Source organism: Agelaius phoeniceus, chromosome 25 (genome assembly GCF_051311805.1).
Source record: "Agelaius phoeniceus isolate bAgePho1 chromosome 25, bAgePho1.hap1, whole genome shotgun sequence".
NCBI classification, from domain to species: Eukaryota; Metazoa; Chordata; class Aves; order Passeriformes; family Icteridae; genus Agelaius; species Agelaius phoeniceus.
This window is the reverse complement of record NC_135289.1, coordinates 4,133,011-4,157,792: the sequence shown is the minus strand read 5'-3', so window position 1 is coordinate 4,157,792 and position 24,782 is coordinate 4,133,011. Positions and strand designations below refer to the sequence as shown.

Below are 24,782 nucleotides of genomic sequence, written 5' to 3'. Positions count from 1 at the left end.
CTCAGATATTTGGCATGGCCAGGAACCTGTTTGAACCCAGGGATGAGGTGAGGCAGCCTTTAAAATACACTTCTTGTGAGCTGCCCTTACTCAGACAAACAGAAATCAGGACCTGGATGGACAGAAATCAGGTTTAAAATTTATTGCCACCATTGTTTCCAGCAGGGTGCAAATGTACCCAAACCTCAGCAGCAGAAACCATGTACCCAAATGTACCCAAACCATGGCAGCAGAACCTTCAGAGCCAACTCTGGACTCATCTCAGCTTTTCTGGACTTCACTCCCTTTTGCCTCAGCTTACCACAGTTAAGACAGTGATTTTAAAAAGCTACATTTAATTTCTTTCTATTCTTCCTAATATGAAACATGAAACAACTTATTAGTTAAAGAGAAAATCAAGCTTGTAGGTTAGAGCAAAACCCACTCCCTGCTCTGGCATCCAGCACAGCAAAAGCAGCCTCCCATGAGCTGGTGATTATTTTTCTGGCTCCAGGCATGCAAACATAAACCACAAAATCACCCAGAACCTTTTTAGAGATGCTGGGACTGCACAAACTGTGAGTTCACTAAAGGAAAGGTGAGTGTTACAGGGGTCCAGTTTCCTTTCAGTTTTCTAGTTCCATCTCTAGTTTTTTAATCTCCAGGAACAGTTTCTGGATTTCCAGCAGACTTTTCACTTTTTCCACAGGCATACCGCATTCAAAGGTCGATTTAATGTAATGAACCTCTTGACACACATCAGCATCACCTTCTTTCATCTGTTAAACAGGAAAACAAACCCCAGAAAAGCCTGTGAGGATGGAGTGCAGCAGAGGCAGAGCCACCCACTCCTCAGCTATGAGGCTGCCCTGTCCCAACAGGGGCTGCATCATCCTCAGGACCAGAAATGAAAATATTTTGAGAAGTTTTAGCAGTTTTCATGTTAGAAATCAGGCAGCACCCACCCAGGGACTCAGCCAGGCTCAGCACCCTGAGGCTCTGAGCACCTGGGAAGGTTCAACCATGGCAGGGTGGAACTGGATGATCTTTAAGGCTCCCCCCAACCCAACCATTCTGTAATTTTGTGGTACTCACACACTTGGGCAGTGGTGTCCAGCTGCCATCAGGCAAGCACGTGGCTGTCCAGGCATTTTCCATCATTCCATTGTCTGGAAACTGGTAGCCAGGAAGGCACTCCAAGGTGACAGTCTCGTCGGTCTGGTACCACCTTTGCTCACCCAAAGGGCTTTTCAGCTTTCCAAAGGGCACTTGTGGTGGTGGACACAGGACTGAAAGGAAAGCCCAGGGCAGAAGGCACCTCAGCCAGAGGTCAGAAAGGAGTTTGGGAAGTGCAGAGGAACTTAAAATTGTGCAGCTGTGAAATCAAAACCACTTCTCTTCAAGAAGAGGGTGAAGGTCAGAGCAGCCCCTGTGAGGGGCTGTGAATTCCTTATGGATTTGCTGTTTCTGGCAGTGTTGCAATCCAGGCATCCCCATGGTGGGGGTCAACATTTGGCAATAAGGGAAAGGAAAGTCAGTGAGCTCCTGACCTGTCTTAGACCTCCTTTATACAGAGCTGTCAATAAAAACTCAACTATGACCTGGAAAACACCAGCTTTGGGAAAGTTGTTTCTTCTGCAAAGAGGAGAAGGACTCAGGAAGCCCCAAGGACAGACAGAGGCAGGCAATCCTGCACCCCAAGCCCTCTGCTGTACCCCAGGGGCCACAGCTGAGCAGGAGATTTTGGGAGCACCCCTAAATGCAGTAGATGGGCACAGTTTCATTTACCCATACCACAGTTTGTTAGTGAATCACTACATCTTCCTGCCGTGGGGGTTTGGGACACTGAACTGAAAGGAAAATGCACATTAAAAATCCAGGAACAGAAAGTGGAGGAGAAAATGCTCACTCACCTGGCTGGCAGGTGGGCACGGGAGGGTCCCAGGTGCCATCAGCCAGGCACTGGCTCTGGGCAGCACCACGCAGCCTGAAGCCTTCCTCACAGGAGAAGTGCAGGAGCAGCCCATAGGGAAAGGTGAACACCTGTGGGCTCATCCTTCCCCTCTCCACCACGGGCTTGGGGCACCGAACCGCTGTGGGACAGAGCAGAGCTGGCACTGGGCTCTGGGCACAGCAGAACCCGGGCAGGGCTGCTCCTCCCGAGCCCTGATGGCCCCCGGAGAGGAGAACCAGGGTCTGTCACTTCCAGAGGGATCATCCCCCCTTCCTGTGGAGGAAGCAGCATCTGCAGGCAGCCCTGCCTGGTTTGTTCTGAGTGCTGGCACTGCCCCCAGGGCCTGGCTCAGGCTGGTGCCATGCCCTGATCCCACAGTGACCCCAAACCACTCACCCCTGCACAGGGCCTGGCTCAGGCTGGTGCCATGCCCTGATCCCACAGTCACCCCAAACCACTCACCCCTGCACAGGGCCTGGCTCAGGCTGGTGCCATGCCCTGGTCCCACAGGGACCCCAAACCACTCACCCCTGCACAGGGCCTGGCTCAGGCTGGTGCCATGCCCTGATCCCACAGTGACCCCAAACCACTCACCCCTGCACTCCGGGGCACGCCCACTCCAGGTCAGGTTCTCCCCATCCTCGGAGGTGCAGTAGAGGGATTTGTTCCCGATGAGGGACAGCCCCTCTGCACAGCTGTACTTCACTTCAGAGCCGTAGGTGAACTGTGTGAACCCCATGCCAGAGTGCTGCCCGTTGGTGATTTTGGGAGGGGGACCACAGACTGTGTGAGAGTAAAGGGAAAAGTCAGGTTTTCCTCATTCCATCAGGGAGGCAGAAGGCAGGGAGGTAACAAGAGAGGCTGGTTCTCTGTGTTTATGGCATGTGTTGCTCTCCTCACAGTCCTCCCTGCCCCTGGCCAGCTTTGGCCATGGCTGTGCCAGTGCTCCCAGGCTGACCCAGCAGAGGAACCCACCCTCAGCACAGCCCCAGCACTGCAGCACCTGTCCCCTCCCCTTCAGCCCCTTCCCCTTCCTCATCCTCTCTCTTTTCCATCCTGCTCCTAAGCAAGGTCAGGGAATGGTAAACATCATAAACCGCTTGAAGAATCCTTTCAGAAATGACTGCAAATCCCATTGACCAACACATTTCACCAATCACAGTTTTGGGAGAGGATGGAAATGCCAAAGCCCTTCCCTGCTGTGGCTTGGGCACCTTCTCCTCACACCTCACATGGTTTTCTCCCTGCTGTCCCTCCCTGTTGTATTTGCAGGGTGCTCCATGGTGATGAATCTGACTCCATGTTCTCAGAAGGTAATTTATTATTTTATGAAACTATATTATATTAAAGAATACTAAACTAAACTATACTAAAGAATACAGAAAGGATACTTACAGAAGGCTAAAAAGATAATAATGAAAACTCGTGACTCCTTCCAGAGTCCCGACACAGCTTGGCTCCTGATTGACCAAAGAGTCAAAATAATTCACAGAAACCCAATGACACAATCACCTGTGGGTAAACAATCTCCAACCACATTCCAAAGCAGCAAAACACAGGAGAAGCAAATCACATAATTATTGTTTTCCTTTTTCTCTGAGGCTTCTCAGATTCCCAGGAGCAAAATCCTGAGCTGAAGGGATTTTTCCAGAAAATGTGACAGTGACACCTCCCCACGGATGGAATCCCCAGCCCTGTCCCCACTCACCCCTGTCACAGTAGGGCACGGGGGGTCTCCATATCCCATCAGAGGAGCACTGCACCCTGTCACTGCCCCGGAGCATGAAGCCATGGTCGCACTGGAACTCCACCTGCTGCCCAAAGGTGTACTCGGCTCTGCTGGGGCTGGTCTCTGTCCCGTGGGGGATGGCTGGGCTGGGACACTGCACCTCTGGGGGACAGCAGCAGCAGAGAGGAGAGGTTGGCACAGAGCCATTCCCAGCCGAGCTGCCAGGCAGCGCTGCCAGGCACCTCAAAGCAGAGCTGGCAGGCTCAGGGATGGCAATTACAGGATAACAAGAGCTGCTCTTGGAAGGAAGAAGGATGTGAGTATTGTATTCACAGGCAACCCCAATGAGGGGGAAAAATGATGAGGAGTCTATTGATATCAGAAGGCTAATTATTACTATATTACATTAATAATATAATAAAGTATGATAATATAATATTATAATAATAATAATACAATAATAATATAATAATAAATATATTAATAATATATACAATTATAATAATCATACATTATTAAATATTAGATAATATATGATCAAAAATAATATCATAATTTATATATTAATGTTATATAATGTATAATGTATTATTAATATATTAATAATATAATATTATTAATATTACATATTATTGAATATGATACATTATTAATAAATATATTAAGATTATAATTACTATAATAAATATAATGATATAATCATATAATATAATCATATAATGTAATCATATATTACTATATAGTATATTATTATACTATATTATTCTATATTATATGACACAATATTACATTACACCTAAACTGAATCTGCCAAGCACTCGACCCTGCACACAACTGCACTCGTCTCGTAATTGTCACCCAACAGTCCTGACACACACACACACACACCTGGCCCTGACAGGCCGAGGAAACACAACACCATCACTTTGGGGCAAACAATCTCCATATTGCATTCTGCTTTTGCACAAACACAGGCACAGCAAATGAGATAAGACTATTCTTGGGAAGAATTGTGCCTTGCTTTTCTGTGTGAAGAGGAATGTGGGGCTCCATGTGAGAGCCTGTGATCAGCTGGAAATCGCCCTGGGGGATGGCTCCTCACTGGCTGCATCCCTGAATCCTTGTTGGAGCCTCTAAATAACCAGGGCGAGCTGCAGCTTTTCCTATCCAGGCACGCCACCTTTTGAGCAGCGAAATTACTGCCAGGGAGAGCCGAGGGTGCTGCAGGAAGCCCGGGCAGGGTGTGACAGTGGTGTCACCCCATGGTGATGTGCTGGCAGAGCACGATGGCAGAACATGCTGGCAGAAACGGATCCTTTTATTCTGAATTCATCCCAGCCTCCTGAAGATGCCATGGTGAGATGGATCGCCCTTGAGTGTGGTCACCAATTGTGGTCACCAATTGTTGCAGTGTTGTTGAGGGTCCTCAGGATGAGGTGAGAGATGAGAATTGACTCCAAGTTCTCAGAAGGCTGATTTATTATTTTATGATGTGATATTATATTAAACTAAAATTATATACTAAAACTACCCTAAAGAAAAAGAAAGGAGAATGAATAATAGAAAAGAATGAATAATAAAAACCCATGACAGACTCAGAGAGCCCGACACAGCTGGACTGGGATTGGTCATTAAGTTAAAACAATTCATATGCTGGGTAAACAATTCTCCAAATCACATTCCAGAGGAGCAAAACATGGAGAAGCTGAAGCTTCCCAGCTTCCCAGGAGAAGAAATCCTGGCGAAGGGATTTTTCAGAAAACATGACAGAGTAGACCACTGCTGTACTCACTCTGGCACAGCCTGGGCACCGCGGACCACGTGAAGTTCTGGAGACAGGTGATGGTTGGGGACACCCCGGGGACCAGGGAGAAGCCGGCTCGGCACGAGTAGGACAGCGTGGTGCCAACAGGGAACTCCCGGCGGGGCTGGAAATCGGCGAACTCCACAGAGGGAGGGTGGCGACACTGCCCTGGGGACAGCACGGAAATTTATCACTGCCTTGGGGACAGCAGGGACAGCACAGAGCCTTATCACTGCCCTGGGGACAGCACAGAGCCTTATCACTGCCCTGGGGACAGCACAGTGCCTCAGGAGACAGCACAGAGCATCAGCACTGCCATGGGGACAGCACAGAACCTTATCACTGCCCTGGGGACAGCAGGGACAGCACAGAGCCTCAGCACTGCCCTGGGGACACACAGAACCTTATCACTGCCCTGGGGACAGCACAGAGCCACAGGAGACAGCACAGAGCATCAGCACTGCCCTGGGGACACACAGAGCCTTATCACTGCCATGGGGACAGCACAGAACCTTATCACTGCCCTGGGGACAGCACAGAGCCTTATCACTGCCCTGGGGACAGCACAGAGCCTCAGCACTGCCATGGGGACAGCACAGAACCTTATCACTGCCCTGGGGACAGCACAGAGCCTTATCACTGCCATGGGGACAGCAGGGACAGCACAGAGCCTCAGGGGACAGCACAGAGCCTCAGCACTGCCATGGGGACAGCACAGAGCCTTATCACTGCCCTGGGGACAGCAGGGACAGCACAGAGCCTCAGGGGACAGCACAGAGCCTCAGCACTGCCATGGGGACAGCACAGAGCCTTATCACTGCCCTGGGGACTGCAGGGACAGCACGGAACCTTATCACTGCCCTGGGGGCAGCACAGAGCCTCAGGGGACAGGACAGAGCCTCAACACTGCCATGGGGACACAGAGCAGGGACAGCCAGAGCCTCAGGGGACAGCACAAAGCCTCAACACTGCCCTGGGGACAGCACAGAACCTTATCACTGCCCTGGGGACAGCAGGGACAGAGCCTCAGCACCACCCTGGGGACAGCAGGGACAGCAAAGAGCCTCAGCACTGGGAGCTTTTCTTTGGTGGAAAACCCCAGCAATAAGTGAGGGACAGCAGAACCCCTGAGCTTGGCTGTGGGGTGAAGAGAAAGGGAGAAACAGTGGGGGAAATTCCCCAGAGAATGTGAACGGAGTGAGAATCTTTATTCTTGTGTGCTTTGGTACCTTGTGGGTGTCCCCTGCAGGGAGGGACAGCCCTGCCAAGCTCCCCAGGGTGATCCCAGAGGGAATTCACAGAATTCACAGAATCACTGGGTTGGAAGAGACCTTCAAGATCATCGAGTCCAACCCAGCCCCAACACCTCAACTAAACCCTGGCACCCAGTGCCACATCCAGGCTTTGTTAAACACCCCCAGGGATGGTGACTCCACCACCTCCCTGAGCAGCCCAATCCAGAGCTTTATCTGTAAAAAACTTCTATAAAAACTCTCCCTTTCTGTTAAAATCTTTTTCCTGATATCCAACCTAAATTAAATTTCCCTTGGTGCAGCTTGAATCCAGCCAGCCAGCAGCGCTCCCGGTGATGCCCACCCTCCAAACCCCCTCCAAGTGCTTTTGGGGAAACAGGAGCAGCCGCTTGCAGCTGGCAGAGGCCAGCAGGGGGTGTGAGCTCACCTGGGATGCAGGAGGGCACCCGTGGGTACCACCGGCCGCTGTGTGTGCAGCGTGCAGTGCTGGCAGTGCCCACGAAGCCGGGGTCACACTGCAGTGTGGCTGTGCTGCCAAAGGTGAAGTTCTCTGCAGAGCTCAGCTGCCCGTGTGCGATGGAAGGGATGGGACATTGAGACTCTGTGGAGCATAAAAAAAAAAAGAAAAAAAAAAAAGGGGTTTTAGGGGTGTTTTGCATAATGGCATCATGGTGGGCAAATGTCATGGCAGCTCTGGCTGGGGGGGAGAGGAGATGTGGCACTGCTGGGTCAGGAACAGAAGTGAAGGGGACACAAACTCTCTTCAGCAGGCCAATAACAATAACTCCTCAGCTGCTGTGGAAACACCCCCACATCCCTGCATCTCGAGGCCTTTCTGGGTCGCTGTGACCCCGAGATTGTTCAAAGTCTCTTTTCCCAGCCCAGTGCTTGAAGAAAGAGTCAGAGCTCTTCATTTCTCTGTCTCCAGGTTGTTCATTGTTTCTTATCTATAAAAATTTTTCTCCTGCCCTGCCGAGGTCCATCCAGCAGGACAGTTCCAGGCACTCTGCCTGCCCCCAGGGCAGGGTTATGTCTTTATACTAAAAACTACCTGTACAATATTTACAATTACATCCCAATACCTATCACCTGTGTTAGACAGTGAGCTTCTACTCTAAACCAGTCGAAAAGTGCCACCATCACAGCAGAAGATGGAGGCCAAGAAGAAGAAGGAGAAGAAGGACAGGACATGCCCAGATCCTTCCATCTTGCCTCATCAACCCCCATACCAAAAACCCCAAAATCTACTTTTCCACCCCGTGATAACTTCACTATTATTCTACCTAAACTGTTGTGGCTTGCAGATCTTCATCTAAGGTTGGTAATTTGCTCCATAATCAATCCCAGAGGTGTTTTGGGCTCTGTGCCAGGGTCTCTGAGCCCCCTGGCCGGGTCCTGGCTGTTCTGGACAGCCAGAGGGATGTGCTGGGTTCCCACACCTGCACTCATGGAACAGCACTTATTTGAGCTGTTTATTTGCATACACTATAAATGAACCTTTTTGTTATATACACTTTATATATGATCTCTTTATTCGAAAGCCATTCCTTTTTGTACACTGTTCTGATACAGGTGGACCTGATTGGTCATTTAATCAACACACCATCACCACTGGCTAATTAAGGAAATCCCCTTTGGTAAACAATTTATGAGAAAACAACTGCTCAAAACACCAGCTGCAAGATTGTTTTAGTTCTTTCTCTCAGCCTTCTCAAAACTCCCCAGAACAATTCCTGGGGAAGTTTATCTGGCTTTCTCTGGCCAGGCTGTCAATACCCACAGAGACAAAGCTGTGTAATGACTACAGAGACTGAGGCAGTGGTTTGGGGGTTTATAAACATCCTGAGCCATCAGCAGGACCCCAAACCTGTAGGGTTTCCTTTCCACACAACCAAAACCTTTCCTGCCCTTCCCTTGGAGCCCTTGCTCAGGCAGGGCACAAGTGACTCAGCTCAGGTGCAGCAGCTCCCTCCAGCCTCATAAAAAAAAAAAAAAAAAAAAAAAGAATTTCTACAACTGCATGACCTCTGTCACACCTGCACATCACTGATGTCCCAATAAAAAACTCCTCTTTCCATGTCTCCCATGAGAAATATTTGGGGGCTTATCACAAATAACAGAGTAAACAAAACTCCAGCAGCTCTAACTGGGGTTTCTTCCTGCCTGGCAGTGCTGGCAGGTGACCAAGACAGAGTTAAAAACATGTCAGGACATCCTGGTCCACATCCAGGTGCTGTAGCATCCCCCACCTGCACCGTGCCAGGGCAGTGCCACCCGTGCTGCCTTTGGTGCCGTCCCCATGGAAAATATCTTGGAAAAGATCTTGTTTGTGTCTCCTCCACATTAATTATTGGCACCTCATTAGCAATGTTTGGCTTTGGGAAATGGGCTGAGAAGCATTAGGAAGTAAAAGCAATAAATATTGTCAATAAAAGCAGAGTGCACAGGCAGTGCTGGTGCAGGGCTGTGCACCCTGGAGAAGTTTCTGGAAAGGTTTGGGTTTAACTGAACCCCCAACTTCCAGACAGAAACTGCTGCTTATTCCCCTTCCCAGAGACATTCAGTGCTCAGCAGATTTGCACTTCTGCAGTTCTGAGGTCAGCCTGGGGGGTGCCTGCCCATGGCCCAGCTGCCTTGGGCAGCTCTGGGGGCTGCCCCAGGGCTGAGGCATCACAGAATCAGTCACAGAAGCAGGGAAGGGACATTATGGAAGGGACATAAAACTTGGAATGGAAGGGACATTAAAGCCCATCCTGGGCAGGGACACCTCCCACTGTCCCAGGCTGCTCCCAGCCCTGCCCAGCCTGGCCTTGGGCACTGCCAGGGATGCAGGGGCAGCCCCAGCTGCTCTGGGCACCTGTGCCAGGGCCTGCCCACCCTCCCAGGGAACAATTCCTTCCTAACACCCAATCTAACCCTGCCCTTATTCACCCTAAACCCATTCCCCTTTCCCTGCCAGGCCTTTCCTGGTGCAGAGCCCCTCTCCAGCCTTCCTGGAGCCCCTTCAGGCCCTGCAAGGCTCTATCAGCTCTTCCCAAAGCCCCTGTGGAAGGAAAGCAGAGCCCCAGAAGCCCAGACCCTGAGGAGGGAGGGAGGGGAGGACACTCACCCTGAGTCCCCATGGGCTGCAGCAGCAGAACCAGCACTGCCAGAAGCTGCCCTGGCATGGTGAGGGTGGGAGCTGCCCTGGCAAGGAGAGATTCTGCCCTGAGAGCCTGCCAGGGAAGGGGAAGCAGCAGTGGGAAGTTGGGGACAGGCCAAAGACACCACTGACACCACCCCCAGCCCTGGGATGTGCAAGGCAAGGGAGGCTGCTCTGGGCACAGAGGGAGTGAAGGGGGCTCACAGCTCCAAGGGCTCTGCAGCAGCCTGGCCTCGTGTCTGGGGCAGGTTTACACCCAGGGCAGGTGGGGTGGGGGGTGCCAGGCTGCTGTGGAACATCCCCACATCCCTGCACTCATGGAACAGCACCTAACTGAGCTGTTTATTTATGTACACTATAAATAAATAAAATTATTTATTATATACACTTTGTATATTATCTGTACTTCATACCTATTACAGAAATACTTCCCCTTTACTAGAGATAGAACAGATTATTAAAACCCAGACAGAGCAGTCTTTACAATTTCAGGTTTATTTTAATCTCTGGTCCCATCACAAGACATGTGGCCCACATAGTGCTTCCCCCTCACTGGATGGTGCAAAATAAAAAAAAAAATCAAAACCATTCCTTTCTTTCTGTACACTGTTATTTGTCCTTGGGGAACACACAGAGATGTGGCACTTCCATCCTGCTTGGGAGGAATACCTGGCATTTTTGCTTTGCTAGGATAGAGGCTTTGAGGTTTTCTTGGTGATGAGAAAAGTAATTAGGCAGTGAAGGGGTTGTTCCCACTAATGAGTGCAGTGTGGATGAACTGGGCAGCACTGGGATAGACTGGAGAGGTGCAGCAGCTGCAGGTGAGTGGCTCTCACCACGTTCATGCCTGTTTCTACCACCAAAATTCACTTTCCACTCAGTTCCTTCCTAACTGTGCACTGCCAGTGTAGCAAACAGATCTAAATGTGAAGCTTTGAAAGGCATAAAGTGATCTACAAACTGAACCTGGTGAGCTCTAAAAATGGACTCACAAGTCATTGACTCACAAGTCCTTGACTCCTCATGTGACCAAATCTGTGGCCAATTGTTAAATTTTGTCCTGGCTACTTCAGCATTAGCACAAATTACAAAGCCATAAAGATCCTCAGTCAGCATCATGATCCAACACAGAGAGGATGGTTCTTAAAATCCCAGTCAGCCGTAGGTGGTGACTTTTAGCTCCTTTTCAAGTTTCTGGATCTCCAGGAAGAGCTTCTTGACTTCCAGATGGGTTTTCAGTTCTGACAGAGGCATTCCACACTGGAAAGCTGCTTTGTGTTGAAGAATCCTCTCACACACCTCACTTTTCCTCTTAAAAAGAACCAAAGCAAAGGCAGAGTGAGACTCCAGTGTGGGGTGACAAAGCAACTGCCCTCCTGAAGCTGGACCAAAGCTACAAATGGGGCAAGAAACAGGAAAAACGGGGCAGCTGGTGGGACTTACACACGTGGGTGGTGGTGTCCAGGTGCCATCAGCTGAACAGGTGGTTTTGGAAGGTGCCTCTAAGTGCCCACGATGTCTGCAGTAGAAGTTCACAGTTTCATTCACCTCATACCACATCTTGTTGAAGTTAATCACCACGTCATCCTGCCTGGCAAGCCTGGAGCACCGAACTGAGGGGGAAACACACACAAAAAACCCAATAATGGGAGGAGATGGAGGAGAAAACTCTCCCTGTGAGCCAGCAGAGCAGCCCCCGGGCCGAGCAGGGCAGGGCTGGCACTCACCTGGCTGGCAGGTGGGCACGGGCGGGTCCCAGGTGCCATCAGCCAGGCACTGGCTCTGGGCAGCACCACGCAGCCTGAAGCCTTCCTCACAGGAGAAGTGCAGGAGCAGCCCATAGGGAAAGGTGAACACCTGTGGGCTCATCCTTCCCCTCTCCACCACGGGCTTGGGGCACCGAACCGCTGTGGGACAGAGCAGAGCTGGCACTGGGCTCTGGGCACAGCAGAACCCGGGCAGGGCTGCTCCTCCCGAGCCCTGATGGCCCCCAGAGAGGAGAACCAGGGTCTGATGTTGGGAAGGATGGAAGTTTGACAAGGAAGTCTCACAGATATGTGTGTTTAGCAGAAAGATTTTTGAATGTAGAATCTGAAGAAGGAATAGAGATGGAAGCAAGTTTTGATATAGAAGGAAAGAATTGCTGAGCCAGTCTCACTGGATAGCCAAGGAAGCAAAAAATATGCTATGACTTAGAGCAAAAGATAAACCCACCCCAAACAAGAAGATGTTTTTGCCAAGCAGAAAGATAGCACAGGCAAAATAATCAGCAAAGTTGCAACTAGAAAAAAGGTCTCAGAATTTTCCACTGCAAGAAATCTGAAAAACAACTTCTAGCTTAAACTGTAATGTACTAACTTTGATTGACTGGAGAGCAGTAACATGAATATGGTAATTATAGTAGTTATGATAGGCTATAGATAATAGTTAAGGTATAGATTGGCTCTGCTGTATGAAGATGCTCAGCAAAGAAAAGTCTATAATGCATTGTGACCAAAAGAAAAGTCTATAATGCATTGTGACCAAAACCAAAGGGTCTCCAGGCCTGCCTGCAGCTGGAGCTGACAGCTGTGGGCACAGCTCTGTCACCCACAACCCTGGGCTGCTGTGACATCTTGGATGTAATAAACTGCATTTTGGAGACTGCCTGGAGTCCCACATCTCTCATTGAGGCTCTTACAGTCTGCCACTTCCAGAGGGAACATCCCCCCCTCCTGTGGAGGAAGCAGCATCTGCAGGCAGCCCTGCTCACTTTAACCCCGTTGTTCTGAGTGCTGGCACTGCCATGCCCTGATCCCACAGTGACCCCAAACTGTCAGCGTTCAGGAGCACATAATCACAGAATGATTACATGCAGGTGCTTTTATTGAAGAGCTCTGGGTGTCAGGGGTGCATAGACCCAAATCTGACCCAACATGGTTTCGAGCTGAACATATTTTTTATTTTATATTATATATTTATATATATACTTTAGAATATATTTATATTTTATTTATATTTTATACTTCATATTTTATATTTTATATTTAGATTTAGATTTAGATTTAATGAATATTTTATGCATATTTTATATTCTATCATTATATAAATTATATATTAATTATTAAACTTACATTGTTCTATTGTATACATTGATTTCATCCAAGCAGGGATTTCTCGTGATCCCACTCAAACCCCTAACAGAGTTTCTCATGATTCTTTAAACAATAATTATATCTGATCACATCTAACAATTATATCATTTATCATATACTGACTACACAGGTGTAGTTTCACATATTCTGGCAAATACAAGGCCTAACATATTCTAGATAATTCAAGGCCTTGTTTGTGTCTCCTCCACATTCATTATTTCCCAGGGCCTACCTTTAACATTTTCCCAGGGCCTTCTAAGCCTAACTTTCTTTCTAACCCCCCGAATTTTCTATGATTTTAAAATCTTTCACTATCAAAACCACTCACCCCTGCACTCTGGGGCAGGTCCACTCCACGCCAGGCTCTTGCCATCGTCCGAGGTGCAGTAGAGGGACTTGTCCCCCACCAGGGACAGCCCCTCTGCACAGCTGTAGGTCACCTTGGAGCCATAGAAGAACTCCCTGCCACCTCTGCCAGAGTGCTGCCCAAAGGCTATTTGGGGAGGGGGCCCACACGCTGTGGAAAAAAGGGAATTGGGAAAGAAAGACACGTGCAGTGCAGTTAGCACCTTCAGGTGAGAGTCAAAAACATTTCTGTGAAATCAGCACACAGTTCATTTTGTGGTTGGTGTGAGGCAAATTCACAGGGAGCTGCTGCCTGGATTCTGGCCTCTTACAGCACCCCAGAAATATCAGGATATTTCCAGTGGTGGCCACCCCACTCCTGAAGTGGTCAAGAAACACGTGGATGTGGCACAGTGGGATTCACTCAAAGCCTGGACCTGATGATGTTGGAGGTATTTTCCAACCTTAATGATTCTAATTCCAGCTCTGGGGAGGGGACACCTGGCTGAGGTCGTGCCCCCAGGAGCAGGTGCTGCAGGCAGATCACCCACTGGTGGCAGGGGATCACCCACTGGGGGCAGGGGATCACCCACTGGGGGCAGGGATCACCCACTGGGGGCAGGGGATCACCCACTGGGGGCAGGGATCACCCACTGGTGGCAGGACATCACCCACTGGTGGCAGATCGCTTGTCCCCTGTGTGTCACACATACCTTGGTCACAGAAGGGCACCTGGGGCTCCCAGCTCAGATCAGCCCCACAGGTGATGGACTCAGAGCCCCTGAGGGCAAAGCCCTCCTCACAGGCCAGCCTCACCCGGGTCCCCACTGAGTAGCCACTGCTGCTTTTATAAACCTCCTTTCCATGAGGGACATTTGGCTTTGAGCAATGTAGTTCTAGAAATAATGGGAAATAAAAAACGTTGTGCATTTCCAAAAAGAACTCCAGTCATGTTTTCTATGGAGAAGAGCTACCAACAAATCTGAACCATGGTAGGAAAGTGACCAAGCCCCAGGTGCAGGTCTCAGGCTGCCCCTGTAACCCTGAAGGGTCAGTACAGGGAATTCTCCATGCTCTAATCTGCCTGCCTTGGGAGGTGGAGCAGGTTTTTCCCTCCTGGCAAGGTTTTCCTGAGTTTTTTGGGGATATTGCTGTGGTGCTGGGTCAGGAGTTGGAGCAGTGTCAGTTATTTACTCATTTTCTCCTGACAGGGGAAATGCCTTGGGAACATCTTCTGCTCTCCATAAAAGCAGCCCCAAGCACAAACCACATCCCCTTCCAGCTGGGTAAATGTCTCCCTGGCTTCCTCAGGAACCTCCCAAGCCTCTAGAAGCTTCCAACCCACCACCCTTGCACCCTCCAGACACCAGCTCAGCCCTGCCAAAACCCTGCCCTTTTTCCAGGGGGCCCATATGGACCTTTTGCTGCCTGTATATTCCACATTAACCCAGGAGAAGTAGATCTGGGGCCACCTGGAGTGGGGGGGAAAATTCCCCATGGTTTCTGTCATGCTCATTTCACCACTCTGTCCCACCTGGAATGCACTCTGGCACTGCTGGAGTCCATTCACCATCGCTGCCACAGTGGAGGGTGATGCTGCTGCCATGGCTTTTGAAAGCAAATCCTTCACTGCACGCCACCTCCAGCCTGTCCCCGCTCTCATAAACCTCTTTCACTTGCCATGGGTGCAAGGGCCTTCCATTTGGGATGTGTGGATCTGGGCAAGGAATTCCTGGGAAATGCCAAACATCAGTGAGGGTGAAACCATGGCAAAGCCAAGTGGGTGACGGGAAATTTGTTGTGAAGACAAGGACGGATGGACAGACACATCATGACATTAAATCTGCCCCAAAAGCATCCCTGGGCTTTCCTGGGGTGTGGAATGTTGGTGGTGGACCCTCAAGAGCACAATGGATGTTTTCCAGAGGTTCAAGGAGCTGGCAAATAAAGCAAAGCCAACTCTGCAGCTGAGGAATAAATCAAAGGAATTTGAGAGTCAGCAAAGACCAAGCTGGGCCCTGGAGCATCCCCCTGTCCCCCAGGCTGTCCCCACCCCACGTGCAGCTCCTTCACACACTCTGGCAGTCACAAAAGCCCCAGGCACTCACTTTCACATGGAGGTGGGACTTCACTCCACACAAAACCCTGCAGGCAGCTGATGTTCCAGGCGGTTTGCCCTCCTCTGAACTGGTGGCCCTGCTGGCACTCGTAGGTGACCACGGTGTCCACAGGGAACAGGTTGCCAGCCAGCCTGGTTTTCAGAGCATTCCTCACATCTGGGGGGTCATCACAGCTGCCTGGGGGTGAGACAGCAATTTAGGGACAGTACTGCATCACAGGGCTTGGCATGGAGGGAATTTGGGTGAAAAGCACGGGCTCATATTGTTCATTCTGACATGCATTGAATCATCCAGGTTCAGGAAGGGGAAAGAGGGAATGCAAAGGAGACAAACGAAGATATACAGATATTTTTTTCCTCCTGGAGAGAGACTTTTCACAAGGGAATATAAAGCAATATAAAGACTACCCAGTGCAAATCTCCAATCACCCAGTGCAAAACAACAACTAAATAAACTACTTAGTGCAGTAGAGCACTGTCCCTGCAGACTCACTGCGCTGGCAGAGGGGCAGGGGGGGCTCCCAGAGGCCGTTGTCCTTGCAGGTGGAGGCCTCGCTGCCACTGAGGCTGTAGTGCAGGTTACAGTCGAACACCACCGTGTCCCCAAAGCTGTAGTCAGGCTGGTATCCACTCAGCAGCTTCCCATTCTCCACTCTTGGCTGCTTGCAGGTCACCACTGTACCAGGGGAAGCACACAGGGAAGCAGCAGTTAGGCTCCAGATGGAGATATGAGGGTTGTGATATTGTCCCAGATTGCAAGGCAAGGTGTATTCTATTTGCCATCTGTTAGAGGTGTGGCAGTTTTCTTCTGTTAATTAGGCAGTTTTCTTTATCTCTTCCACAACCAATCCTCCCTCCAGGGATACACCTGCTGATAACAGCTATTGAATGTCCCTGCATGGCTGATAAGAACTACAGCATCCCATTGGCAGATGTGAGCCCAGGGGGAGGAGCCAAGCATTCCTACCTGGATATAATCTGGAGATTCTGGAACACCAGCACAGCTTCTGCACTGGATTGCCAGAGGAACAGCAGCTGCCTCTGCCCCTGGATCTTCAGAGGCAGAGACTGCACCTTTCTCCAGGATCCCTGCTCCAGCAGAACCAGCCCTGACACTGCAGGAGGGCTGAGCCACAATTCCAATGGTTCTGCTGCCAGCACCCTGACCCACAGGGTGTCAGGCTGGGTTCTGACTCTGGCAGTGCTGTTTTGGTTTACTGCATTGTTTATTTTATCCTTTATTTTCTTCCCTAATAAAGAACTGTTATTTCCTGCTCCCATATTTTTTGCCTGAGATCCCCTTAATTTCAAATTTATAACAATTTGGAGAGAGGGGGTTTACATTTTCCATTTCAGGGGACGCTCCTGCCTTCTTTAGCAGACACTTGGCTTTCCTAACTGAGACAGATATATGGGATATATGGGTTTTGAAAAAAACCCCATCACCTTTTTCAGAAGGGCTGAAAACAGCAGCGGGGTGACGTGGTGGTTTTCTACATCTTGCCCCATGTTACAGCAGGGGTTTTTAAGGCAAAGCATAAAGAGAACCCAGAGGAGCAGGTTTGGAAATTCTTTGCAGCCATTCTGTTTCACAGCAGGTGAGAGGGATCCCCTGCCCTGTGGGCACAGTGAAATCCCACTCCCACCTCCCTGCTGACACTGTGACCGTGAGGGGAGACCCCAATTCCTGTCACAGCTGCCACACTCAGAGGGTCCCATCTGCAAGAGGTGATTCCATTCCAGCAGGATGGAGGGGAGAGGAGGTTCCAAGGGAGGAAACAGCAGAGCAGGAGCAGGCAGCAGCGCAGGGGCTGGTGCTGGGATGTGGGAGCAGCTCACCTTTGCATTCTGGAGCTGGGCTGCTCCACACACCGTTCAGGTTGTCCTTGCTTGTGCAGAAAATGGAGGCCTCTCCCAGCAAGGAGAAAGGTCTCTCTCCCATCCTGGGCTTGTGGCACTGGTAGGTGACAGAGTCCCCATACTGAAAATACTCCTTGTCCATCCCATTGTGCTGCCCATTTGCTATTTCTGGAGGGGGTGCACAGGGAATTGCTGTGGAAAAAGGGGAAGATCATCATGGGAATGAGAAGAAGACAAAAAAAATAATTTAATTTATTTTGAACCAAAGATCTGGCCAGAAAAATGTGGAAACAGGAGGTAGCAGAAGGGTCAGAAATCAAAGGCAGGTCTTGAGGAGCTGCACCAGCCCCGAGCTCTGGCTGGGCACTGAGGGGGTTTGGGATATCCCAGGCTCAAATGTAGCTGCATCTCTCCCAGAGAGTGAATGAACATTTCTGCAGGAAGGGAAACACAGATTAAAAATGCCTTTCTAGGCTCCACCATGCCAAAATCCTGGGCAGATGCCAAACTGCAGATGCCACTGAGATACCAAAATCCTCAGCAGAGCAACACAACAGCCTCTTTATCCAGCCCCAGCCACATCCCTGATAATTAAAGAATAGATAATTAAGGAACTTTGCTTACCCTGACAAATGGGAATTTCTCTGTCCCAGGTAAGAACCTCATTTCTGAACACACATTCAATCTCAGAGTCTCCAATCAGCCTGTACCTGTGTGAGACAGGGGAGAGGGAATTACTCCACAGACTCCGTCCTGATGTGTTACCCACATCACCACCAGCAAGGTTTGGGCTCCTTTGTCAGAATTCCAGAGATCAGAAATTGGTCAGAAAGTGTCACTTCCTCAAGGACACACTGGCTTTTGACAAAAACATTTTTTTAATTTAAAAAAATGACACATTTCTAAGGAAATGAGTAATCTTTATCAACTACTTACAGCTCTGAGCTCAGTATTCACATCTTTCCTTCAAAAGGACCCTGAAACATTGGGAATGGTTTGAAAAGAGCCAGGAGGGTGAACCTGAGTTTGGGAAGAACTGCCTCAAAGTAGGAGATTAAGACACTCACAGTCAGTCTTAAAGCTCTCAAAGGAAAGCTTAAAAGGTATTTCAGTCAGGGTCTGCAATTACCTACATGGGGGAGGCTCTGACAGCAAAGGGGGGAAAAAGCTTTGGAAAACTGTCTGGAGAGGAAGAAGCCCTGTGGCCCAGGTGCTCGTGGCTTACCCAGTGTTGCAGGTGAAGTTCACTTTGGTACCAAAGGTGAATGCTTCAGGCAGGACCAGTCTGCCATTAACCGGCTCCCCGGGGTAGCTGCACGCCTTGGCTGGGGACAACAGGGCTCCAGTCAGCTCCCAGCTCAGTTTCTTGGCAGGAGAGCCAAAGAATTGCCCAGTTCTGAGCCAGGGGATGGAGCAGACACCTCCAGATGTCCCCTCAACCTGAGGTTACTCTGTGACTCCCGGTGCTGGCCAGACCTGCCCTGTGAGCTGCTGCCTCTGGGCTTTGCAGAGACCTGTGGCACCATCTCTTCCCAGCTTAAGGGCCCTCCCTCTGCAGCTCCAGTGCTTTTCTAGACACAGGGGCTCAAAATGCCTGAGCAGAAGAACATCCTTTGAGTCAGCAGTGAAGCACAGCCAGCACCAAAGGTGATTTCAGCTCCTGCCATCACTGCCAGCACACAGAGGAACAAACCCAGTGCTTCCCTTCAGGTCACTCATTGCCACCATCCCCAGGGCTCGCTTTGTGTTCTTCTCCAACAGAAGGAGCTGGCTGCATCAGCAATCAAAACCAATGCCACAGAATCCCAGAATGGTTCGGGAGGGGCCCTAGAGATGATCTTGTACCAACCCAAGTGTCACTGTCATATTTTCTGGAAAATCCCTTTGCCCAGGATTCTTCTCCTGAGAAGCCTCAGAGAAAAATGAAAACAATAATTATCTGATTGGCTTCTCCTGTGTTTTGCTGCTTTGAAATGTGGTTTGGACATTGTTTACCAACAGCTGCATGTTTCATTGGTCACATGTGAATTGTTTTTACTTATTGGCCAATTATGGTCAAGCTGTGTTGGACTCTCAGAAGGGAGAGTCATGAGTTTTCATTATCATTCTTTCCAGCCTTCTTTCTCTGTTCTTTAGTATTCTTTTATCTCAGAATCTCTGCTGGTCAGAGTGACTCTGAGATACATACAAGCCTCTTTTCCCAACCTGGCAGTCGAAGGAGGAGTCAGAATTCTTCTGTTCTCGTTCCAAAGGTTGTTTATTGTTTCTTATCTATAAAATTCTTTCTCTGACCTGCTGAGATCTGTCTGGCAGGTTGGGTTGAGGCACACTGCCCGCCTCAGAGGTGGTGTTGTCTTTTTATACTAAAATCTACATGTACAATATTTACAATTACTTTCCAATACCTATCACCTGTGTTAGTGAGCTAACCAATCTAAAAGTGCCAACATCACAGCAGAAGATGGAGGCCAAGAAGAAGGAGAAAGACTGGACACGCCCAGATTCCTCCATCTTGCCCCCTGAACTCCCATTCTAAAAACCCCAAAAATATATTTTTCACCCTGTGACAAACTAACTATCATTCTACTAAAACTTTCTTGACTTGTAATTCTTCATGTAAAGGTTGGTAATTGTTTTTCCAAGGGTTAGATCAAAGACACAGGTGTCTTGGACTCTGTGCCAAGGTCTCTGAGCCCCCTGGGCAGGGGCTCGAGCCCTCCAGGGCAGCCAGAGGAACTTCCTGTGTTCCAACACTTTTAGTGTAGTTTCAGTATAGTATTCCTGAATACCATATAATATCATAAAATAGCAAATCAGCCTTCTGAGAACACGGAGTCAGATTCATTCCTTCCTCCTCCATCCGGGGACCCCAAAACCACCACACCCAAGGGCAGGGACGCCCCCAGACACACTCACGTATGCAGATGTCATTGGATCCACGCCACAGCCCGCTCACTCCGCAGGTGAGGACGTTTGGAACGTGAGCATTTCTCACATAGCCTGGCCTGCAGACAAACTCAATCCTGGAGCCATAGGGGAAGAACTCGATGCCCTCCAGCCGCCGCTTGGGCTCTGCTGATGGTGATCGTGGTGGAGGGGGACAGCGACCTGGGGACACAGGGCCCTGTCACCATGACAGCTTCTGAAAAATCCTCTTTGCCCAGGATTTGCTCCTGGGAAGCTGAGAAGCCTCAGAGAGGAATGAAAACACCCGTGATATCTTCTGAAAAATCCTCTTTGCCCAGGATTTTGCTCCTGGGAAGCTGAGAAGCCTCAGAGAGGAATGAAAACACCCGTGATATCTTCTGAAAAATCCTCTTTGCCCAGGATTTTCTCCTGGGAAGCTGAGAAGCCTCAGAGAAAAATGAAAACAATAATTCTCTGATTGCTGCTCCTGTGTTTTGCTGCTTTGGAATGTGGCTTGGACATTGTTTACCAACAGGTGTGTGAAAAATGCGTATTTTATGATTGGCTTTTCGCAAATATTAAAATCAATATTATATGTGTTATGTTAGAAAGTTATGCTGTATTAATTCTCTTAAGTAGTGTGTTAAATATAGTTTTAGGTTATAATGTTAAAATAGAAACCATGTATGCGAGATATTTTTTTTAAGAAAGGAATGAGGTACTTGCACCAGATAGCAGCCACAGGACACCTAAATCTTTCAGAGAAAAAGAATTTATTGCTCCCTTATCAGGAGAAACAAACTTCTTCCTGCCTTGCTCAGTTCTGAAGATGCCATCAGGATTAAGAAGAAGCTGACCCTGCCCAGACAGAATCCTGTGTTTGAATGGAATTTATGCATCATGTATGAGGTGTATGAATATGCAACAGGCTATTGCCTTTAAGGGTTAATCCTCTGTTAATGTGGGTCCTTTTTTGGGCTTATTTTGCCCAGAAAAAGGTACCCGGACTGTCCATAACTCTTTGGTTTTATTGTCTCGTATTGTCCTAATCCAAATTGTCCAAATTTTTATTACTCTAATTATATTGCTATTTTTATAACCATTTTATTATTATTAAACTTTTTAAAATTTTAAAAACAAGTGATTGGCGTTTTTCACAAGGCGAATGTTTGATTCTTTCCATGTGAATTGTTTTTAATTAATGTCCAATCACAGCCAGCTGTGTCAGACTCTGAGGAGTCAGTCACGAGCTTTCATTATCATTCTTGTGAAGCCTTCTGATGTATTTCTCTTTCTTTAGTATAGTTTTAGTATAATATAATATAATATAATATAATATAATATAATATAATATAATATAATATAATATAAATATAATATATAATTAATATAATATATCATATCATAATAAATCAGCCTTCTGAGAACATGGAGTCAGATTCTCATCTCTCACCTCGTCCTGGGGACCTCACAAACACCACAAGCCCATGTCACAGATTGTTCTGGTTTGTTCCCCTCAGTGCCCCAAAGCAAAGAGAAGAGGAGCCTGTGGCTGGCAGGGATCTGACCCCTCCAGTCCCACTCCTTGCATCTCTCCCAGCAGATTCAAAGGCTGGACACAAAGTCCAGATGAAGCATTTCTTCTCCTCACTTAGTATAAATTATTGCACTTTTGCCGCTAAAATAGTTTTGTACCTGCTTCCCACAGAAAGAAAAAAACAAAAAGGCAAAGGAAGAGCTGATCACAAAGATTTACAGAGCCCTTGAAATGCACAGGCAATGAGGAAAAGAGAAGGATTCAAGTCTTGTAAAGCCCAGGAGAAGGTTTTCCTCCAGGGGGTCTCAGTTCATCCTGGTGGACTCATTCACTTACTGTGGACAGTGACAATGAGAGCAGCAGTGAGGAGTGACCCAAGCACAGCTGCACAGCTCCTCTGCCTCCCCAGCTCCAAAGCTGACATGATTATTCCTGCCTGGAGGTCCCACAGATGTCACCACATTCCCCTCCTGGGACAGTACCTGTGTAGACAGCAGAGGGGTATTTGGGGTGTTTATACTCAGCTACATGCACAGGTCTTATTTCTGCACCCCTGAGCAGTTCCTACAGTCACAGGAGAGGAGTAGAAGGAGAAGGAGCTGAATTTCTTTTCTGGAAACTTACAGGTAAAACACTTTATTGGTGGTAATCAATCTCTTTGGAAGGAAATAAATTCCTAGTCAGGAGAAATCCTACAGGGGTCACCAGGAAAGCTCCCTGACAATGAATCACCCTCGGGGAGAGAGAGAAGTATCCAAGCAAAAAGTTCCATCAGTCTGTGCAAATATTCCCTGAGTGAAGTGAATATTTCAAGCTGTAAAGGGTCACAGGCAAATCAAACCAAACTGCTTTACAAAATGGAATTTAAGTGCAATTTGCACTCACCTGGCAGCCCTAGGGAGCTGGAAGAGCCCTCTCTGTGTTACCCAGGGTCACTCACGAGCCTGAGCCCTCCCAAAGTTCCAGAATCTCCCAGTGCCTGCTTCCCTCCTGGGAATGAGGGTCCCCCTCCCTGCTCCCTGCCCTAAACCCAACACTTCCCATGCCTGCTTCACTCCTCTGCCTTTCTCTCAGCCCTTGGCACCCCTCGTGGATTAATCTGATTTAATTTCCTGACCTGGGTGCTCCCTGCCCTAAATCCAACACTTCCCATGCCTGCTTCACTCCTCTGCCTTTCTTTCAGCCCTTGGCACCCCTCGTGGATTAATCTGATTTAATTTCCTGACCTGGGTGCCTGCTGGAGCTGCACACGAGCTCCCAGGGGCAGCCCTTGGAGCTGCCAGGCTGGGATTTGTCTTACCTGGGGCTGTGGAGGCAGGAGATGGAGAGCCCTGGTGTGCTCAGCACTCACAGGATGGAACAGGGACTGCTCTCCTCCAGCCCCCAGGCAAAGGAGGAGTTTTATAGTGCCCACACGCTCAGGTCTGGCTCCACAATGAGAAACTTCAATTCTGCAGAAATCAGAGCTGGCCCGCTGACCCATAAATCATTAACTCCTCCTGAGCAAGAAGGAGTTTATTCCACCCCCAGGGCAAAACCCTACAAAACTGAATGCAACCCAAGCAGATGTTGAAATTGTTTGGATTTACGTGTGGAGGTGCCAAGTCTTTGAAATAATCCTTGCTGAGCTGCTCCACTGGGAGCTCGGGTGCACTGAGGGGTGTCCTCAGGGGAGCTGCTTCACCCCAGGGCAAGGCCAGCCTGAGTTCATCCCCTCTTCTCGGGTTTTGTGTTGCTGAAATGGCTCCTGAGGTATTAAAAAGTCTTTTTTCCCAGCTCCAAGACTGAAGAAGTCGAGATTCCTCTGCTCTGGTTCTCAAGGTTGTTTATTTTCTTTTATCTATTCCATTTTTTCTCTGACCTGCTGAGATCTTTCTGGCAGGTCAGTTCATGGCACACTGACTGCCCTTGGGGTGGTGTTAGCTTTTTATACTAAAAACTACCTGTACTTTATTTACAATAATTTTCCAATACCTATCACCTATGTTAGACAGGTTGCCTCTACTCTAAACCAATCCAAAAGTGTCACCATCCCAGCAGAAGATGGAGCACAAGAAGAAGGAGAAAGACAGAACCCAGATTCCTCCATCTTGCCTCTTGAACCCCCATACCAAAAACCCCAAAATTCTACTTTTTCACCCTGTGACAAATTAACTATCAATCTATTCAAACTCTTGTGGCTTGTAACTCCTCACACAAAGCTGGTAATTGTTTCCATGGGTTAAAATCAAAGGCACAGGTGTTCTTACTCCGTGCCAAGGCCTCTGAGCACCTTGCCAGTGTCTCGAGCCATCCAGGGCAGCCAGAGGAATGTCCTGTTCTGACACCCTCTGATCTCAGGAAGCCATGGCCAAAAGGGGCTTCAGAGAGATTCCAAAAGGGGTTTCAGAGAGCATTCCAAAAGGGGCTTCAGAGACCATTCCAAAAGGGGTTTCAGGGAGCATTCCAAAAGGGGTTTCAGAGAGATTCCAAAAGGGGTTTCAGAGACCATTCCAAAAGGGGTTTCAGAGACCATTCCAAAAGGGGTTTCAGAGAGCATTCCAAAAGGGGTTTCAGAGAGAATTCCAAAAGGGGTTTCAGGGAGCATTCCAAAAGGGGTTTCAGAGAGATTCCAAAAGGGGTTTCAGAGAGAATTCCAAAAGGGGTTTCAGAGAGCATTCCAAAAGGGGCTTCAGAGACCATTCCAAAAGGGGTTTCAGAGAGATTCCAAAAGGGGTTTAAAGGGGGTTTCAGAGAGAATTCCAAAAGGGGTTTCAGAGAGATTCCAAAAGGGGTTTCAGAGAGATTCCCAAAGGGGTTTCAGAGAGATTCCCAAAGGGGCTTCAGAGACCATTCCCAAAGGGGTTTCAGAGACCATTCCAAAAGGGGTTTCAGAGACCATTCCAAAAGGGGTTTCAGAGAGCATTCCAAAAGGGGTTTCAGAGACCATTCCAAAAGGGGTTTCAGAGACCATTCCAAAGGGGTTTCAGAGACCATTCCAAAGGGGGTTTCAGAGACCATTCCAAAGGGGGTTTCAGAG

General features: G+C 48.7%; 1 protein-coding gene across 1 annotated transcript; it reads right to left on the bottom strand.

The window, feature by feature from the left end:
- Nucleotides 1-129: 129 nt before the first annotated feature.
- Nucleotides 130-23,185, bottom strand: LOC129130225 (complement receptor type 1-like). The gene is made up of 21 exons (XM_077190446.1): nucleotides 23,064-23,185; nucleotides 22,100-22,245; nucleotides 20,236-20,427; nucleotides 18,545-18,644; nucleotides 17,944-18,029; nucleotides 17,299-17,511; nucleotides 15,953-16,135; nucleotides 15,449-15,637; nucleotides 14,875-15,072; nucleotides 14,054-14,236; nucleotides 13,324-13,512; nucleotides 11,589-11,768; nucleotides 11,305-11,474; nucleotides 11,022-11,172; nucleotides 7,147-7,320; nucleotides 5,455-5,634; nucleotides 3,642-4,031; nucleotides 2,528-2,716; nucleotides 1,893-2,072; nucleotides 1,075-1,268; nucleotides 130-758 (listed from the first exon to the last, which is right to left on the bottom strand). Exons 2-21 carry the CDS (start codon nucleotides 22,185-22,187, stop codon nucleotides 606-608), a joined length of 3,582 nt encoding a protein of 1,193 aa, XP_077046561.1. The 5' UTR covers nucleotides 22,188-22,245; nucleotides 23,064-23,185; the 3' UTR covers nucleotides 130-605.
- Nucleotides 23,186-24,782: the final 1,597 nt, after the last annotated feature.

Bases quoted from the DNA above. Each gene is read 5' to 3' on its own strand.
- LOC129130225 (XM_077190446.1), bottom strand. From the start codon at position 22,187: ATGTCAGCTTTGGAGCTGGGGAGGCAGAGGAGCTGTGCAGCTGTGCTT. The intron at 20,428-22,099 runs GTAAGTGAATGA...CTGTGTCCCCAG, and splicing joins TCTCATTGTCACTGTCCACA to GTCGCTGTCCCCCTCCACCA. The intron at 2,717-3,641 runs GTGAGTGGGGAC...ACTCTCACACAG, and splicing joins CGTGCCCTACTGTGACAGGG to TCTGTGGTCCCCCTCCCAAA.